This window comes from Tyto alba, unplaced genomic scaffold (assembly GCF_018691265.1).
Source record: "Tyto alba isolate M040663 unplaced genomic scaffold, T.alba_DEE_v4.0 Super-Scaffold_40, whole genome shotgun sequence".
Classification (NCBI taxonomy): Eukaryota; Metazoa; Chordata; class Aves; order Strigiformes; family Tytonidae; genus Tyto; species Tyto alba.
Window position 1 is genome coordinate 23,594,546 of NW_024881316.1, and position 20,431 is coordinate 23,614,976.

Consider the following 20,431-nt stretch of genomic DNA (forward strand, 5'->3'; position numbering starts at 1 on the left):
GCACGAGTGTGCTTGCAGGCACGTGGTTGTGAAACTCCGCCTGGCCGCGCAACTCCTGATCTTTGCAATGACAAGAGCTTTGCAGCCCTCTGTAATAAAGCAGTAAGAAGATAAGAAGCTTTCTTGGAATATCAAGGACAGACTGTGATTACTGAGTTTGTTTAGTCTGAAATAGGGAAGACTGAAGGGAGACGTGATGACATGCAGAGGCTGGTGAACAAGTGTTTTCTGAGCTCAGACCCTAAGCAGGGGAAAACAAAAAATTCAGCTTAGTTTGCAAAATATTTAGTTTGAAGATTAGCAAGAAAAATCCCCCTCCCCAAAAGCAAGTAAGCATAATAAAACACTGAAGTATATGTATTACACTGGAGAATTTCCTTCATTTGAATTTTCAAGAATAAATTAGAGGAGCATCTCTGGCATGTCAGTCTGCTCTACTGCACTGGGTCAGATGAGGTGATCTGTTCAGTCCTTTTTAGCCTTACGGTTGTATTATTCTGTGACATCTTTGTAAGGCCCAGACCTTGTCTGGCAAAATAATATTCAGCTTTGAGTCTTAGAGCCGATCAGTGCCAAATTATTTACTAAAGTCTGTGTTTTCATTAAATTAGTGATTTCAGTCTGCATCAATCCTACAGTTCCAGTGAGAATGCCCTCTTTCAATGGACTGCCCTGTAAAGTGAAACTTAGTGATGTTTTTATTGTATTTTTCGTTAATCTGTATTTATGCCTTTGTAAGTAAAATATTTTAAAATGGAGATGGGATAAATGTCACAAGTCAGGCTTTAAGCAGATTGATAGTCACACTTCAATTATCATCAGTATTATGGGCTGAGGCACTCCCTCCTAACAGCTAGAAAATGTGCTAGATGTAGATAGGGTTTTAGAATGTAGGTTTTTTAGGCTAAGATTTATAAATATCTTTTTATAGTCTTATACACAAAAGCACGTGAATGAAGAGTACTGTATTGAGGAAATATCATAAAAGGTTACTGAGGTGCAAAACATGGGAGAGAGATGGATGTGCACTAAAATCACAACTGGTGAAAGAAATGTTAACGGGCTGGGAGCATGTGTGGAGTCACATGGGACCTCGCATGATACATGTGGCATCTGGAACCCGTGCTCACTGAGGGCTGTCTGTAGAATGGCTACTTTGGTGAAATAGATACTAAAACTGGCTGGATATTTCTGTAACTTAAATTAATATTTTAGGACTTTAAATTGTAGCAATGACAGAGTAGATGTCCATTTTGTGTTAGTAGATGCCCCTTTCTGCTGAGTTGGTGTATCTGCGCAGGATGGGCTCCACTCAGGTAGATTAGCTGATCCTAATATGTAAAGTTACTAGCAGCCATCCAAGACTGTGCAAATGTTAAAATCAGGGAGAGTAGTGCTGTAATAATGATGATGAATAAGTGGAATAGGACCCGTGGAGGTATTCTGATTAGCTGGACCAGTGTTGGTTGAAGAGAACCTTTTAGCCCATTACTTCAAAAAGATTTGAGATGTGTGAACTGAGATGGAGACAAAATTTATTTTTACTGTAGGAAGCGGACAAGAAGGATTTTTACATTTAAAACATTTGCTAAAGCTTGTTCCGAACAATAACAGTGTTTCAGATATCACACAACTACAGAAATGCAGAAAGGGACTCATGGATGTGCATGTTTATATTCTACTGTTTTATATGCATGGAAGATTATGCACCTGGTTGCATACTTGCTGATGGGGGATTAGGATAATATTGGAATGCATTTCATGAAATCAAGCATAGGAATATAGAAGAGAAATGCAAGGACAAGATTTAGCAATAGCTTGGGGTTTTTTATTTTTATTTTAATTTTTTTTTTTAACTTGAGCAACAGTGTATTTATCTTAAATCCATACAAGTATCTCTTTTTTTATAAAGTTAGTTTATTTTATCCAGAGACATATGAAGCAATTGAAAGCTGGTGACAAAATGCAAAATAGAGTATGCAAACCAATAGTTTAATTGGATGATTGAGTTGTCTGGAAGAGATGTGAAGGTTAATACAAAAAAAAAAATACATAATTTGTGACTGATCCAAGCTTAGATACAAGGACGGGGTTTTAGCTGAATGGAACACATGAAATGTGTTTAAATCACAAAGTTCTCATGCTAATAGAGTGTAGAGCGTTGGCCAGATGAGAAAGTGAAGGATGCAGCCAAGGTTGAATCTTCAGTTAGGAAACATCTGTTGTAAAGATCAGGGGTGTTGAACTCATTTTGTTTGGGAGACTTGCTTAAAGATGACTTAGGAAAAGTATTTGAAATGATAAAGGGACTTTATGAAATGGAGTAGCATTAGCTATGACTGCTATTTGGGAAAATTAATATCCAAAGTCAAACAGCTAGAAAATTACTCCTCAGTATGAAACAAAGAACAGTTTATTTTAAGTGAATTGCAAGAAATGTTTCCTGTGGAGTGGATTATTAGACTGGTGAGCAAAAGAAAAGAATTGAAAGTGAGTTTCAGATGACGGGACCTAAACCTGGATTCACCAGACTCTTCTTGCAAGTGAACAGACTCACAAGAAGAGACCAGGCACAAGTTTTTCCCCTTGTGCCACTTTGCCACCAGTCCTGGCTGCGGGCCCTGTGCTGTTGGGCCAAGGGGAGCAAATTGGCATGTCCTGGGCGATGGGTGTCCAGCCCTGGAGCGTGTGTGCCTGCGCCGAGGCGGGGGATCAGCACCATCTGCAGCCCAGTGCTTGTGCTGCCTGCGCTCCGCGCCTCTCCCCTGGGGAAAGCCATGCCTGGAGGTCACTGTTGCAGGGTTAGCCAGTGATTAAATTCTTCCAGAACTTGTGTGCCTGTTTATTTTGAACAGGATGGGTGAAGTTTATTATAGGATTCAGTGCAAAACAAGGATGGTGACCAGGGTGTGTATTTGTAGTTTGGTGTTTTTTTTTTTTTTTCCCATAAATACATTTTTGGCTTAAAGTAAGGAGATTAAAGAACATGAGACACTCAGGAGGAGGTTGTCAATCTGCTGCATGCAGCCACTTTGGCTTCCTCGTCTCATGGTGTGACATCAGGTTGGCCATGGACAACAGCTCAGCGCCTCGCTGCACCGAGCGTCCTGTTGGGATGGAAATTACCCGAGGTGGAGTGGCCCTGCAGCATGTTGAGCCACTCTTGTGCTTTATGGGGAGGAAATCTAAGAAGTCTGTAAAGAAAAATGAATAGTCATGAAGATGTTTGAAGCAGCAGCCTTGCTTGACAGATCAGTCACGTGGGAGTATTTTGACAAATCTGATATTTTGAAAATTACATGCTGCATCGATCTTGTTACAACCTGTTCAGAATTTTAGAGTGTTTCTCATAAAACATGCTGCATGTGTTGGCATAGTAAACCTTTATTTATGTACATAAACACAACTTTTCACGTGAGGTTTTTTTATTCTTTATTCTTTACTCATGGCATAGGTTTATTTGTTACCATGCAGATAGAACTGCCACTATGATTCCTTAATTTTCAAAAGTGAAAGGACTAAAACGTACAAATTTTCAAAACTTACAGAAAACTGTTTCCTCATGAGCAGTGTTTTTAATACAATTTGTCCTTTAAAAACAAGCATAAGTAAGTTTTTAAGAAGCTGAAACATTAGGGAAACTCATCGGGATGTCAGGATCTCATACAGTGGCCACAGCAGTTTTTCAGTGCTGATGGCATTTTCTATGGAACAGTATAATTACAGGAACTCTTAACTATCTGTGTCTATTATCTGGAAGAAAAGCGTTTTACTGTAGCTGAAGTGAATGAGTGTCTTAAGGGATCTTTTTTTCTATGGGCATTGAATCAGATTCTTAAAGAATAAATTTGAAGTTTATTGTGAAACTCATGGTGGCCTTGTGCCAGCTGTCATTTGGACGTATCAGTGACCTCAGTGGTAATTAAGGCCTGACCCTTTTTTCCCAAACACACCCCTTACAGTTCTAACTTTTGAGCCTTATCTCATTTTCCTTTGGAAAAGCAGTAATGCTTTATGTCTGTGCTTGGGCATTTAATTAACTTTTCTTCCAGAAGCGAGAATAGCAACACTTGAAAAAATTTTCCCATGCTATATGGTCTGAAAAGCCTCTGTTGGATCTGTAATATATTATAATTCTTGACAACACCTGGGGATGACACTGATTTTATAAAGGCTTGTCAGCTAAACTTCAGTTTTTTAAAATAAACGTGATTCAGATTTGATTCTAATTCTGACTTTTCTGTAAAGTTTATGAAAAGGTCTAATATGGCACGTTCTCATAACTAACAGTTCAGTTTAATTATGATATAGATAAGGAGAATCCTGAAGTTTTAAGAAAGACACTTGATTATAATAGTCTGCTTTCCTTACCCTGTAAAAATGGATAATTTTACAAGTGTGTGAGGACAAAACCCTGCCTTGTTTCCAAGACGTGCAGCTTGCCAGGGCTGTGGCATTTGCCACACTTCCCTCAGGGAGTTCATGATGCCCTCTGGTACATGGGAGTGACTTCTAGTTATTCCTGCCTGATTTGATTATATACTCCCTCTTGCCTCTTTTGACTCGACTCTAGATTTTGCAGCACATTAATGTGTGTTTCTGCTCCTTCCTACACTACTTCTGTTGAGAATGTGGTCCCTTGCATTTTAGTTGCTGGTCTGGAACACACTGTACGCTAACACGAATGCATACACTTACTCTGGGTGTGCACCCACTATACACAGAAAGGGCTACAACCCTATTTTCCTGCCACATTTCCTTCTGAATAAAGAAAAAGGGTGTGATTAGTCTGTGTTTTCATAGAATCATCATAGAATCATAGAATAGTTTGGGTTGGAAGGGACCTTTAAAGGTCACCTAGTCCAACCCACCTGCGATGAACAGGGACATGTTGCTCACAGCCCTGTCCAACCTGGCCTTGACTATTTCCAGGGATGGGGTATCTACCACCTCCCTGGGTGACCTGTTCCAGTGTTTCACCACCCTCATTGTAAAAAATGTCTTCCTTATATCTAGTCTAAATCTACTATATTTTGGTTTAAAACTATTATCCCTTGTCCTATCGCAACAGGCCCCACTAAAAAGTAGAGGTGTGGCAGTGTTAGAGAGTACAACTTCCCTGCTGTACTCCAGCCTGTGCGCCTTGTGTCCGTCCATCCTTTTCAAGACCAAGTCGGTTTTGCTTGCAGAAGGGATAGTCCTTACCCTTTTACCCATACAAGCACAAGCAGCCTGTGGTTTTATTATGTAAAACTATAGATTTTGTTCCGGTATCAGCACACCACTACTGATATAAAGAAAAATTGTGAGAAACAGGCTTGCTGTGGAAGATGGCTTGCTCTTTGCCGTGACCAATGACAGAAACAGAGATCACCATGTGCAGATTCAGTTCCCTAAGCAGGGACATCTAGGGTTGTTTGAGATGTGCAAGGGTATTCAGGACAGACATCTGTGAGAGTCTTGCCAGCAAACCTTAGTCATTCTGGAGAAGCAGGTGAAGGCCAAGCGGCATACCTCCTAAACATAAACATAAACCATCCCTTATAGGTGTGTGCCCAGGCAGCTGAATCATGCCTTCATTCTCTGTCGGGGGAAACGAGAACCAGGCAGAGTGAAAGCAGTGGTGACATTTGCTGTGATGCCAGCCCACGGAGGAGGAAGCCAAGGCTGGTGGTCCAGGGTCTGTAACTGCAGAAGCAGAGTGGTACAGGAGGTTGGAACCAATAGCAACTTGATTGTAAGGACAACCAGGTGTGTCAGCTGAACAGTATGATAAAGCTGCGCAAATTACGCGAGGTATTAGATTGCTAGCTTTCAGAGGTGGCAGCCATCTTCACAATCTTCATTTGTCAAGCACCTCACTTGTTGGGGTCCAGGGGCAAGATTGAAGCTCCGTGACCGCTACGGTTTTAAAATATGTTTTTTCACTGCTGGTAGTTCAAGTTCCCCAAGGTACTAGACTGCAAACCTTAAGCTTACTGGGAAAGTTTGAGATGAAAATATCTCATGCTCATATCAAGGGGGATGAAGCTTTCCTTACCACAAACTTCATAGCACACATGCCAGAAGATGAAGATCAGAAGATGAACCACTTCTGAAACAGTGCCTTAAATTCTCCCTGTTTCATTTTGACTGATGAAGCCATTTTGCCTCTCTTGTTTAAGTTTTGTCAGATGCCTCTCAGCCCCTCAGTATCTACCACATCTTTCTTAAAGAATATCTTTTCATGCCAAAATGATAAAATCTACCACATTCATGTGGGTATATTGCAAAAAGTTGCCCAAGGCAGCGTGTCACCTACTTTGCACGTGGATCTTGCAAAATGTAGGGCTGACAATTCTGTGATTTTATTAAAGCACCACAAGAACTGTTATGAAATGCTCTGGGGCTCAGCAGATCCCACAGATTTATCCAGGGACTCCCATCTGCAGCTAGTACTTGTGGTACTATGCATTCAGAAAGAGGCTGAATGTAGCAGCAAAATGGCAATGAAATAGTAATATTTGTTTCTTGTGAGTTTAAAGATCTAAGAGTTCATTATATGTCAAGAGACAAGACTTGCTCAAGTCATAGTTAGAGAGATGATTTTGCAAGCTTTTCCTCAAGTGGCAGAGTAGGATCTCTTGAGAAGTACAAGATGCTCCTTTAAAAAAAAAGTGATCTGCTGCTTTGAGTGGATATTCTTAGTGCACATCAGTTGCCCAAACACATCTTTTTAGGTGTACCTCTGCTGCTCAGAGTATTGGAAGAAATTCCTTACTATGTTTTCCTCTACCAGCATACCAACATAGTATGCCATAAATAACACATCCTCACAGTAATTGTCAGCCAATGGCAGACCTAAGACAGATATCTAAGGTGTCCTGCTGGTTTTCCTGTTTTGACAGCTCTATACCACTTTCTTCATACACAGTATGAGTTAATCTCTGAAGCATCTGTGATTTCTAGAAAGATAAGTTGGGGAAGGTCATTGTCTCTGTAATACTTTGGAAACCTCAGAGTATAAGGAACAGTCAACAAATGTGCGTTATGAGAGGAAGACCAGCAGGATAGTGAAATTACCCTACATCTAATGGAAAATAAAAGCAGACAGATTAGAAATGGTAGTATTTTCTTATCCCACAATTCAAGATACCTGTATGTTGAGCAACTCCCATGAGTTCTATGTTAAAAAGAGTGTGGGCATTGACTTGATACTGCACAGATAGTTCTTCAGCTGTGCTGCTGCAGTGTCTTAGATGTACACCCCCTTCCTCTGTCCTTAACCTGATGTCCTCCTATGCCTCTGGCCACCAGGCTGCACTATGGATCTGCTCTGGTTTGGGATTCTGCTCTCCTCAGGGGAGAGTTGCATGTCCTGGCTGGGGGGGAGGGAGGAGAGGAGAACCACCTCACAGGGTTTTATTGTAAAAAAAAAAAAAAAAAAAAAAAAAAAAAGCCTGCTTTTGTCAGAAAGAGTTTAGCACTCAGATTGGCATAGTTCTTTGAACAGAAAAATAAACAGTCACAGTTGTTTTGGGTTAAAAATGAAAGACCCCTGTGCTTTTTATCTTTTAAGCATGGAGCATAATCAAATCTCTATCAGAGATTTTAATACCTACACAGTTTCCCTTTTCTTTCTTTCCACCACAGATGTAATAGGAAAACATCTGTTCTGTTTCTTTGTTCAATTTAACAGTACTTTAGTATTACCAGAGAATATTTCTCTCGGTAATTTATTTAAATGAATTGCTTACAGGATTTATTTTTTTAAAAAATCTCAACTAAAATGAAAATTATATTATTTTGTGTATGTGTGTGTGTAAAGCTATATATATGTGTAAGAGTATGGTATGTAACTTGACTGCAAATGCAGTCTATATAAATGTTTTGGAAAATATTATCAGTTGTAATTCCTTATGAAACAGTCTTTTATATGACTTATTCTGGCTAGTCTTAAGCACAAGCATTATAAACTCTGATATTCTCAATTAAGATGATAGTCGTGAAAACAGATTGCAGGGTAATTTCATGTTTAAAAGTTGAACTGAAAAGCATTTTTGAAGCTAATCACCAGTATGGAGACAGTTATTTATTCAACAGGTTGGATCTAGAAATTCCCCCAAAAGTCAGGTTAACAGAGCTGCTGTAGAAAGTCAAAGATCTGGGTCAATTCCTGCTGTCCTCATCATACACACAGAAATGCTGTTAGTCAGAGGAGTGTCCCATTAGATCTCATATTGAAAGTACAGTTCATCTCTAGCAGAGGTGATAACTTTTTCTGATGTTGTATTTTATCCTCTGTAAGCTTAGGAAGTTTCTGATGTGATGCCTCAATGGGAATACCAGGGAATCGACATTAAATTGTAGTTGGAACCTCAACCTCTGCCTTGGTTGGCAATGTCAAAAATCTCTGCTTCTGAGAAATGAAGTCCTTTGTTTCGTGTTTAAAGAGTAGCTGGCTGAAATTGTTAAAGAAATTTCAGATGAAGTTATATTTAAGCTAACGCTAAGAAGCAAGAAGTTTGCCTGTGGACAGAAATCTCCCAGCTTTGTTGTGCCTGTCAGCGAACGTTAGGGCTTTCAGCTGTCTCTCTTCTCATTACATCTGCTCCCCCACTCGTGGTTGGCTTCGCAGGGTCTCCTGGTTATCCACCCTTCTCAACCCGATTGAGCTGAATGAGGTCAGCTAGCAAAGGCTGGCCGTCTATTCGGGGGCACCACAGGAGGGGATCGGTTGGGTTGGTGACTGCTGGTGATGGAGTTGCTGAGCTGTAGGGAGCCTTAATCTCTGTCACCGGCATGGCTGGTGGGAAGTGCTGTGCATGACCTTGGCTCCACTAGATCAACCTAATGTCATATTTCTTTGGTATGCTGTATAAGGTGGATGTGTGGGCCATTGGAAAAACTCACTAAGTACTGGGAAATCTGAGGTGACAAAACATGTTAATTGCTGGAGGCCATGCTTTGATTCATAATCAAGTTTAGGGGTAGACAGTGCATTAACTTTTGGCCTGACTCCAGTGAACATGCTTGCTGACAATAATATATATGTCATGTATTTTCTCACAATTCATGGAATCTAGCTAGTGTTGTCTGTTACTGGTCATTATTTAGGTCAAAATATCTGGTATTGTTTAAACTGTCAGAGACTGATTTGTTTGTTGCTATATGCATTCATTACCTTTAGCTACATACTATTTTTCTTTTCAATAAAAAGACATAAAATGTGATGGAACTATGTGAGTGCAGACATAGATGTGCATTTTGACTGTTACAATTAATTTGGGTGTGTAAATTCGTCATGAAAGTGAATAAATTTGAAAAGCCATGCTGAGCTATATCTGAGGTTTATCTGTATATTAAAAGATACATGTTAATAAGAGTGTGGATTCTCAGGTGTAAATGGGAATTTTATATTTAATTTTTGCATTTATCTGTGCAGGTTCGAAAGCATGTGAATGACCTATATGAAGACCTAAGAGATGGACATAACTTGATCTCACTTTTAGAAGTCCTTTCTGGAGACACCTTGGTAAGCTTGGTTCAGAATGCAGTGGTTCCAGTTTGTTATATATACATTTGCTTTGTTCACTCTTTACGTATCTACTGCTGGAGGTTTCTATGATATTTTTCACAATCTGTGACTTGATACCAAAGACACAAGTTGTATCTCTGTTGGTAAAATATTCCACTGTGAATTCTCTGGGGGAATGCAATCTGTTCTCTTCATTTTTGTGGTCAGTGAGACTTCCTTTCTTAACAGGGTAACGCGCTATTTTTTTTTGCTCTTCCCTTTTCTTTACAATTTTTCTTTTAACAAGTATTGGATGCTTAATATCCCTTTGCATTAAAGGGAGTAACTTACAAATAGCAAGGATAAAATGTCCCTGAAATTGTCTAACACACTCCTCAGGTGTCATTTCCTTTCTTTGTGAGCATTACTTCCCTTGCTTGGTATTTGTTCTCTTCATTATGTTCTTCTTTTCATGCTCTTCTTTTCATTTGTGGTCTGTCTTGTGTTTTTGCTGTCCTGTCTCCTGTCTGTTATATTCATTAGCCAAGAGAGCGAGATTTTTTGAAGACCTTACGGTTGGTGAGTTCAACAGAAGCATGCGCAAATGAACAGCATGAGGATGTGGAGGATGAGGATAAGGGGGTAGGTGCCGACCCCCATAACTGTACTAACGTAGTGTTTGAAGTGTGGTGTTTGCTAATGTAAATTCTTAGTTTGGTGTGCTGCAGTAGTGTGCTGTAGAAAGGAGAAAAGAACTCACCTTGGTAAACCAGGATGCATATGTTTATGATGGCGGTATGGTAAAGAAAAATTTTTATTCAGCCTTTTTGTGAACAGCTGAAATGTCAATGTTCAAGATTTCTTTTTGTTTTCTTTCATTAAACTGTACAAAACCATGGAGCAAGTGTGTACTGGATGACATTATCAAGATGTTACAAAATAATCTTTTTTAATAGTAAATAGGGAAGTACCATAATTCCATTAAACCAAGATCTTTTTTTTTTTTTTTACTTTCAAACAGTCTTGCCCATATACAGGTAATTTAGACAAAGGCTTGCAGGCTCTCCTGAGTGAAGTCAATAGCAAAAAAATGATTGTCTTAATTAGAAGCTTCAGTCTATTGCACTCACGGTAAATTTGACATAATATTGGATAATATTTTGAAATGAGGTAATTTAGATGCGCAGATCTACTTGTTAGAATTTATCAGATGTAATCATTATTTTTATCAGAGCAGATAGAGCTAACACTTCTGCTTTGGCTGCATAGTGGCTACTAAGTATACAGATTATACAGATTGTTTTCAGCATTTATCCTTCTTGCAACAGATGCTGAATTATAATTTCACTGTATTTTAACCATCCAGAAGGGAAATATCTACTTATGAAGTGTAAAATGCTGAGTGCTTGTTGGTCCAAGTGAACTGTGTCATGCCTTTGTAGACCTTGCATTATTAGCATTTGCTAAAGCAACTTGCTGTCATAGGGCCCAAGTGCCTTCTTGGCTCCCCCTGTGTTGCGCTTTGGTTGTGATTTCAGTGGAATTTGTGTGCTTTTTTTTTTTTTTTTTTCTGGGGCATAACATAACTCAAAACATTGCATTTTAGCTGTACATTGAAAAAATATTTCCCCTCTGAGATGATATACCTAAATATATAGTTTCAGATTTATTATTGCCTCTTCATTGTAGAAAACGAAATTCCAGGTCTGCAGTCCTTCGTTCCATCCAGGGAAGCCACTTGGTAGTGAGGGCTGCAGGGCTTGGTCCTGGGCTATTGGTGTGAAAAACGATGGGCTAATTTGAAGGTTCTATAACAGAAATTAAAATTCTTTGTGTTTTGGTTTATGCTTCTTATTCAACTCCATTTTCCCGTGTTTCCTTTTGGCAAGCATCTGGTACTCTACGGGGGAAAAAAACCAGGCAGTTGAGGAAGGCTTGGGTTTATCTGTGTGTTTCACAGTGACTGAGGAAATACTCATATTCATGGCTGATCCCTAGCAATTATAGTCTGCTTCAGTTTATTGCTGTGAAAGTTTGTGAAAAATCTGAAATAAGGAAGAAGAATAGAAGGATTTGGATATGATGGTGATATAAATTTAACTGCTTTCCCCTTGCTGGTCTGTGACAGCTAAGTAAAGTATGCTTTTTCTGTGTGATTCTTCTTCTTGGTGATTTTGCACTAACTGCATGCGGTTTTGCCATGTTTCCATTAACACACCACTCATGCTTATTTTACAGTTTCTTCTTGCTAGTTTTGACTTTGCTTTGAGAAGAGTGACTTCTTAGGTTTTTTTCCCCACTTTATAATGTTGTACCCAAGTCAGGAGTTTAAACTTACACTCTAGGGCTGTATATGTTATATTATTCTGTTTGGAGGAAGATATTATCTTTATTAGATGCTTTAAATAAATATTTATCGATATAATTATTATGCAGTCATACCATAAATAAACAACATTAAGTCATAAAGTTGAATACACAGGTAAGCTTTTTCATCAGAGTTTGCTAGAGCAACATAAAGGTCCATGACATTGCTTATATTTTGTTTTGCTTAATATACTGTAAATATTTTATAATAATATATTGCAGTTTAGTTTCTCTAGGAAGATTCATGTAGGGCCTTTTTTAGCCCTCTTGGTCTTAACAGTGCTTTACAGGGAAACAATTATCAGCCTGCATGGATCAAAGTTGCAGTTTAGGGCCACTGATCTCTCTTGTCACCCACTGTGCCAAAAAATTTCAACTACAGTTTAAAAAAAATAATTCTTAAAGCACTCTTTGACCAGAGGGATTGTCTTCATTAAAACTGTAGTGCTTCAAATGTTTTACATGTTATCTTTTAAATCAGACTGTTCTTTTGCCTGACGAGAAAAATCTCATAACTATTGTTTTCCAATTTTAGCCTCGAGAAAAAGGTCGAATGCGTTTTCACAGACTCCAGAACGTCCAAATTGCACTTGACTATTTGAAAAAACGCCAGGTATGGTGAAACTTTTGTCACTTCTAGCTAATAAATGAAAGAAATGTCCTGCTTGGTCTTTCACTCATGCTGTATAACAGCTGCTGGTGTAGGCTTGTCTTGTTATTGTGCTTGAGATGGTTGAGAGAGATGTGGCAGAGGTAACTTTACACCAACCTTCTCTGAGCAGTAACATCAACACACTCCATGCAGTATATGATGTTAAAGAGGAGAAAATGATGGGTAAGATCCTCAGGAGTTACTTACAGTAGATTTAACTATCTTTCATGCTGCCCAGACACTAGCTGGTAAGCAGTTATGTTCAAATCTAATTTCTAGTGCAAAATGCAGATTCAAAGAAATTAGAACATTGTATGGGAGTTTCTTGTTTTAATTCTATTTGTTTTGGGAAAACTTTCTCAAGCCTTGATCCTGATGAAATCAAAACTGGTGCCCTGAGAAGGCAGCAGAGTCACCTGGGTTGTGGAAGATTCAGGCTTAATTTCACATGTATCTGCTTGGTGCCAAACACTCGAAACCCACGCTGCTGAGTGGTTTTCCACTGCTATGGTTTTCTTTCTGCTTTTAAATATCTTTTAAACACTTACTGGGTTCTTGCTTTCTCCCTTTGCAAAACAGCAATATGAAAAAATGTTTGAAACATGGATGGAAGGAAAAACTGTACCTCCCTATCCGTCCCACCCAAATGAAATGACACTGGAAATCTGATGATTGGTTAATTTTATTTTATATTTTTTTTAATTTTATTTTCTACTCAAAAGGTTTGAAAAAATATGAGGTAGCAGATAATAGATAACTTAATTTGATTATAAAAACAGATGTCTCTTTGTATTTTGAGTGAAATTGCAAATTATCTTTCGGGTCACTGAGTGGTGTGTTGCACTGACAACTCAATCCTGCTTCACTGAGTTCAAAGCAAAATTTTCCTGTTAACCTAAGTGAGCCATTGAACAAATATGCTATGAAGTAAATGAATGGCTACTTGAAATGATAGTCACAATGGCATTTTTATGCAACGAGGCTTCTGGGCTTGTGCTGCAACATGCCTTATTCATGCACGACAGACCGTGGGTATTAAAATGCAGGAGATGTAGGATCAGGTCATCCTCATGTTTATGAACGTGCTTGTGTCATTGGGAACCTCAGGTCTCCATCACGCAGCCATCAATAGTGATCTGAGGATTTTTGTGCTCTTTTTAGCCTCACAGTTTTGTGAAGATGGACAAAATACTTTCAGGGCTTTGGTCTTCTTGGCACGTTGCCAGTGGAACTTGTGTTTGATCAGTTTCAGCCCCTTATTAGGTGTTTCTAAACTGTATTTAGGAGATAACTTGCTCAGGTTGACTTTATAACCTCTAAACACAATACTTTATTGTGTTTGTAAGACAAAGAGATTCTATGATAATTTTTAAGCCTGACTTGGGAAAAAAACAAAGAAAAAACCAAAGATAAGTCAAGGCATATTTGACTATCTTGTGGAGATTTGCCAAACACAAACAGGTTTTATAATGCAGTGGAAGGAAAACATTTGGATCGGGTTTTAATTTCTTTTTTGAACTCAGGAATGCACCTTCTTTCTTCCAGAGAGACTGTTTTGGTTTGGTTTGTTGTTTTTTTTTTTTTTTTTAATAGTAAAGATTATGTCTGCAGATCAAGAGGACATGCCTTTGCCTGTTCAGTTGATAACAGGGTATATGTTAAAAAGCATGTGCATGTAACTTTACTAGCATAGGCATAAAATACGATTTAGCTGAGTCATCATTGATTGCTAGACGATATGGATACATAATACATATAGAGAAATTAAATGTAGTAATAAAATATGATAGAGAAATTAGAAGTATTCATCTCACTCTGGATGTGAGTTTATGGGAGTGCCAATAATCTCAGCCTTTTTTTTAATCCTATGAACCATTTAATGTTTATAGCACTGTGAATAAGTACAGCAGCAGAAGTGATAATAGTTGTTGTCATTACTAAGCCATTGGTTATTTAAATGTGATACTAAATTCCTGGTTTTATCAAGCCAGACCATTGTGTTTTAACAGGCCGGTTCTCCTGCTGCTGAGTTCTCGCTTCGGTGCAGGAGACCGTGGCGGGGAAGAAAGGCAGTGATGGCTTCCCAGGTCTTGGCACTGCCCTGAGAGTGATACAGCAGTTACAGATCATCATATTCTTGTTATCCTATCCCCCTCTGTCATACCTTCCCCTTCTGACATGGACTGAGGTGAAGGGTATTTGGCATGGGGAGCAGATCTGCTGGCGTAGTGACAGCTGAGGAATCTTCTTAGCTTGGCATGGGTGAGAGAGGGCAATTGCTGGCAGGCTGCTTACAGGCAGAACGCAATTCCTTTCTGCTTTTGAGAATTAAAAACCCCAACAGAGTAGGCTTGGGAAGTGAGTAATGTGTCCTTTATAGTCGTGCCTATGTAATGTGTTATGTATTTGTGGTATATTTATTTAAATTTTGTCTGTATTTTCTTTTCATGATGGCAGGTGAAACTGGTTAACATTAGAAATGATGACATAACAGATGGGAATCCCAAATTGACTTTGGGGTTGATATGGACCATAATTTTGCACTTTCAGGTAAGCCTAGTTTGCTTGAAAGTATGTTTTTGGTCACATTCTTGCATATAGTTACAATGAAAGTATTAATTTAGACAGGACTCCATATAGGCTGTGCAAAAAGACAGATTATGTCTCTTCTGTAATGTGTATTTGAAAGTTTTGATGATATATCTTATTTTGTGATGTAAACTGAATCTGAAGATGTTGTTTGCTAATTTTCTGTCTGTGGAGTGAGAGAAAAATAGCTTGGGTTTTGAATTTCATTAAATACAATAGTTGATATATTCCTTCCAGTGTTTGGAGAAATTGGTCTTGTTTTAGTCTACAGAGTTCTTTAGATGAGTATTAAAATATATTAAAAAGTTTTGAGTCTTTTTTCATTCTGGATCTGAATTTCTCTACTGATAGGAGTATGTTAGCAAGCTCTGCTCTCAGCATTGAAGTCCCTAACACTTCAGCATTTGTTTCTAGCCCCAGCGATGGTAACGCAGGTCACACTAGGTGGCACTCTGGTTGTTGTACACTGGCAGGATTGTGTACAGTATAATGCAGCCTTACAGTGTGTGGTGTTAAATTGCTCCTCATATTGAGGCTTTCACAATGGCTGTGGCTGTAGATGATGTAATTCAGATGACAGATAATTCCCATTTAGTGACTGCAGCATTGATAGCGATAAACTCCCTGCTGTGCAGGCATTTTAAATGATCAGAAAATTACATGACCATACAGAAAAAGTGTGGTTCACTTAGGAATATCCTGCACTGGATTTATGACTGGAAAAAAAATATTCTTTAAAAAAAAACCCAACCCAACGAATCAAAACCAAAAAGTCTGCTAAGTTCTCATTTGCCTTTCTTCAAATCCTAATGAGTAACAGAGGACATGAATAGAGCCAATGTGGGAGCACAGCTTAGCCCAGGCCAGTGCACAGAGTAAAGGAGAAACTGGTAGCAAGGACCTGAAGTTCCCTCAGTTCCCCTCTGTCGTGTCAGTCTTTGCTCCCACATAGTTATACGGAGAAAGAAGGCTAGGCTTAAATATATTTGAGCATGACCCACAGAATTGGGCAGTGATTGAATGTTGCTGTGTTTACAGAAATAAAGATTATTAACAACTTTATTAATAGAAGCTGTTCATGGAAGTTAAACCTTTACTTGATGTATGGTTTATCTTTCTGAACATGATGAATAGGTTTTTGCAGGATTAATTTGTTAGCTTTTCTCACTAGCTGAAGCACAAGACAACTGGCATGATTTTGAGCCATAAAAAGTGATGAAAGTTAGTGTTACTAGTTACAGATGTAAAAAATGATGAGAAGGAAAAACATTTATATAAAAGTAATTAGTTTAGGTGAGGTGGTGTGACAAGGATTTTCCCCTCTAAGAGATCCAGCTCCATATGAAATATGTAAAAGCATTTAAATTGTAGTGGAAACACACTTACTTCACCCTGTCCTGACCCCCAATAACTACCAACTAAATGTCTACCAATACAATTCATATCTTGCATGAACAAATGCTTCCTAAAGTCCTGTCTAATCCACTCCTGGTGCAGCTTTGAACCATTCCCATGTGTCTGGTCACTGGATATCAGGGAGAAGAGCTCAGCACCTCCCTCTCCACTCCCTCCCCTCAGGAAGCTGCACAGCAATGAGGTCGCCCCTCAGACTCCTTTTCTCCAAACTAGACAAATCCACAGTCCTTAGCTGCTCCTCACAGGATGTGCTTTCCAGCCTTTCCACCAGCTTTGTTGCCTTCCTTTGGACACATTCGAGTACATTCTCATCCTTAAATTGTGGGGCCCAGAACTGCACCCAGTACTCAGGGTGAGGCCCCACCATTGCTGAATACAGCAGGATAATCACCGCTTTTGACCATCTGCTTATGCCGTGTTTGATGCATCCTGGCATGCAGTTTGCCCTCTTGGTGAGCTTTAATTTTCTCAAAAAACTGGTGTTAAAAAATTTTTAATAATGATAGTGTTCTTGGATTAAATATTAAGCCTCATTAATGAATACAAAGTAACTGAAGAACAGGGATTTCTAAAACATATTTTCAGGCTTTTTGCTATTAATGGCAGCAGTACTTACACTGAATGCAGAAGGGATTTGTAAGGTTATGTAAGAGACACCCTCTGTGCTAATCTCCTTTGGCCTGGCAGTTGCCTGTATGCCACTTCTTTTGAAGTATATGACAATTTGGTGTCATTGACACTTATATATGACTGATTCAGGTTCAGAATGTATAAGGAAACTGAGAAGAATGTGTGTACTTAAACCTTGTATTTTCTTGTCTTCACTTAGATTTTGAATAAGGGAAAAATCTGAACAGAGAAGTTGTAACAGCAGTCTTCACAAATGGCTGAAGTTTCATGATAGTAACTGTGTTTATGCATGGTGTAATCCTACAGCTCTTTGGAACGCTGTGAAGAGATTAATTTTGAAGTTAAGATACCTAAATCCAGGTGTTTATGGGGACCTGTGCTCATTTGCATTAGATGTCCAAATTGTCCCTGTAATCTGATAATCTGAGTGACAGAGGTTTATTCTATACAGCTAGTGTAGTCTAGAGAGTGAGTCAGCTAACCAGCTACTAGAGGCTCAATCCATTTGACTAAACACAAACATTTGTGTTGTTGCAGATTTATGAGACACCCACGTGAGTATGAGAAACAGGATGTAGGCTTTATGGGAAACCTACTATCATCTGGGAAGAGACAGATCAGGCAGGATAAACTGCACCTTAAATGGTGGTAAACATGTTTAGCAACAGATTTGAGGCCTGGTGCACTAGTCAGTACAGTGGGTGAGGTTGGTGGAACAATTCAGATCACTTGCAGTAGGTGCCTGGTGCACCTACTGAGCTGTTCAGTTGTTCAGCATAGATGCTTAGTGTGATCTGAGTTGACACAGCATGCACATAGCATATGCAGTGGGAAGCAAGTTTCCATAGGTCTTGTGGTATATCTGCTATCCCCATGTAGATATATCACAGAGTTTTAAGTGTCTCAAATGTTCTAGATGGTCAGTTGACTTTCTTCTTATGTCTTAACTTCAGGATGTGAAACATTACTGTTCAGGATCCATTGTTTGTACTAACTAGATCTCCAGGGGTTTTATTCACTTTTATAAAGACAGGTGGCATTTGAGTGACATCTGAACTGTGCTAGAATATCCAGGACATGTGTGTGGAGTTTTCTGATGAGACACCAGATCTATGAGACACCCATGCTCTTCTAGACTTGCAGCTGGATGCCAGTAGGGATATAGAAAGATATATCAAAGAGCTCTAGAAGTCCTTGTTTACTAAACTAAATCCTGCTTCCTCTGGATAAGATGGTCTCTTCAAGACCTAGCCATCATGTAAACATGAATACGTAGACACCTACATTGAGGTGTCTTAATCTGAACAACCCCTTAAATTTTCCCAGCATTTGCACAAGTAGTTAATTTCTCAGTGAGTATAAGGAGCTGTTTGCCATGTGATGTTACTGCCTCTGCTCCATCATTTAAGTGTATTCTAATAACACTGCAACCTGGGAGGTAGTCAAGATGCCAGGGATTTTTTTTTTGACTGTTGTTTGTGGCTTCTTGTTTCTCTGAGTCATGGCATTTACCTGGAGAATATTTCCTCAAAATAGAAAATCCTCCTGAGTACTGGAATGAGTTTAGGAATGATTATGGGGAAAAACATGATGAACAAAAATAAAAGATGATAAGCATTTGAGGATTATGTTTCTCTTGCCATCTGAATTATGTCTAGAGATGGTTACGGCTTTGTGACTTGGTACACATAATTAGATAAATATAAATGTTGTTCTGAGTTATACCACTAACTTTTGCAGCTACACAAGTCCATAAATTGTACATTCTTCTGTGTCTCAATTACATATAAGATATAGAAAAGATAGAATGGGAAATGCAGTGGTTTATTGAGTTGAGCATGTTAGAAAATAATTTGTCCTGTGGATATTGAAAATCCCTGAGATGTATATTATTAGGATTTAGGCAAGCTTTCAGTGTATGCATTTCACATGTTTTTAATAATATGTGGCTTTTATAAAATTCTGTTTTGTAATGCAATAACTAGTGTAAGTTATTTTCCTGGCACCTGTAGAGCACGATAAATCAGATTACAGTATTTTGTATAATTATAGGCTGTTTGTATAGGTATAAATATACAAATTAATACTTGAATGGGTTCCTTCAACACCTGATACATTTTCACTGATGACGTTGGAGATGAGCAGCTGTAAATGAAAGCAGAATTTGGTCTCAGTAAGTAACCACAATTTTAGTAAGATAATTTCTGTGGAAATTGGTAACAGCTTCTTTTCAAACCACTGAAGACATTCTTTAACAAATGTTAAATATTTAGAATAATTTGCAGTCATTTGAAAAGAATGTGCCAAAACAAAGCAAAACCTGAAACTAGACTTTCAAGCATCCAAAATTTGGCCTTTGTGAACTCAAATGTTAAAAAACAGTTCCTGGAGCTTTTAAGTCATGACTCAGTAGACTTCTATTTCAGTTTCATCATCATTTTGCAGCACAGGAACTGCTGTGAAACACTTTTCCTTTCACTCTCCCCAGCTCCCTGCCGTCAGGCCTCTTCACGGGATGCTGCTTTTCAAAGCTCTAGGTACTTTTTTGTGCAGATGTTACAGTACCATCCAGCGCCTCTGGCCAGATACCTCTCAGGCATCTTTAGAGCACATGTTACCTCTTCACATTTCTCGTGTCAGCAAGCAAATACTTTTTTTGGTGCCGACTCCCCATAAGCCTTCAAGAATAATTAATTCTTTATCAGTCTGCCCCGAAGCGTTCTATCGACTGTTCATTTGGTATAGCAGATCAGCAGTTAAACTTTTACCCGTGCTAGGCAAAAATTTAAGAAGGGTGGATTTGTTTGTAGGTGACTTGGCTGAGATAAAGGATGTCTACCCAGCTGTTCCTCCAGTTCCCGATACCCCTTACCACAGTTAGGTCTTCAGAGCCTGCAATGCAAACAGTAATTTTGAAACGCTATTGTGTTGGTGGTGAAGGCTGTGGCCTTCATACAGGGTGGCCAGAGGAGGAGACAGCTCAGCCGTGGTGGCCCAGTCCAGTAAATGATGTGCAGAAGGCAGAGGAATAATGGAACGTTCTGAGACCTGTGCACCTTCCTCTGCTTCAGCTGCTCTGCATTTAAATCCATGATAGGGGTCACCATATGAGAGACCTGCTGCCTGCTTTCCTGAGGTGACAATGTGGTGTTGAGAGAGATGGGTCTGGCCTTCTCTTGCCGCTCTCCTGGCTCTTATTTCTGCTGGGAGCAGCTGGCTCTGAAGCTTGCCTCTGAGTCTTACCTGAGCCATGGGTCTTGGAGCCCAAGGATTGAAGTTTA

General features: G+C 39.0%; 1 protein-coding gene across 1 annotated transcript in view; it reads left to right on the forward strand.

Moving 5' to 3' along the window:
- DST (dystonin) overlaps positions 1-20,431 on the forward strand; it is a 308,093-nt gene that overhangs the window by 109,698 nt on the left and 177,964 nt on the right. Inside the window, 3 exon segments of the mRNA XM_042803120.1 lie at positions 9,425-9,514; positions 12,399-12,476; positions 14,973-15,065. Of these exon segments, the coding sequence (XP_042659054.1) occupies positions 9,425-9,514; positions 12,399-12,476; positions 14,973-15,065 (261 nt within the window).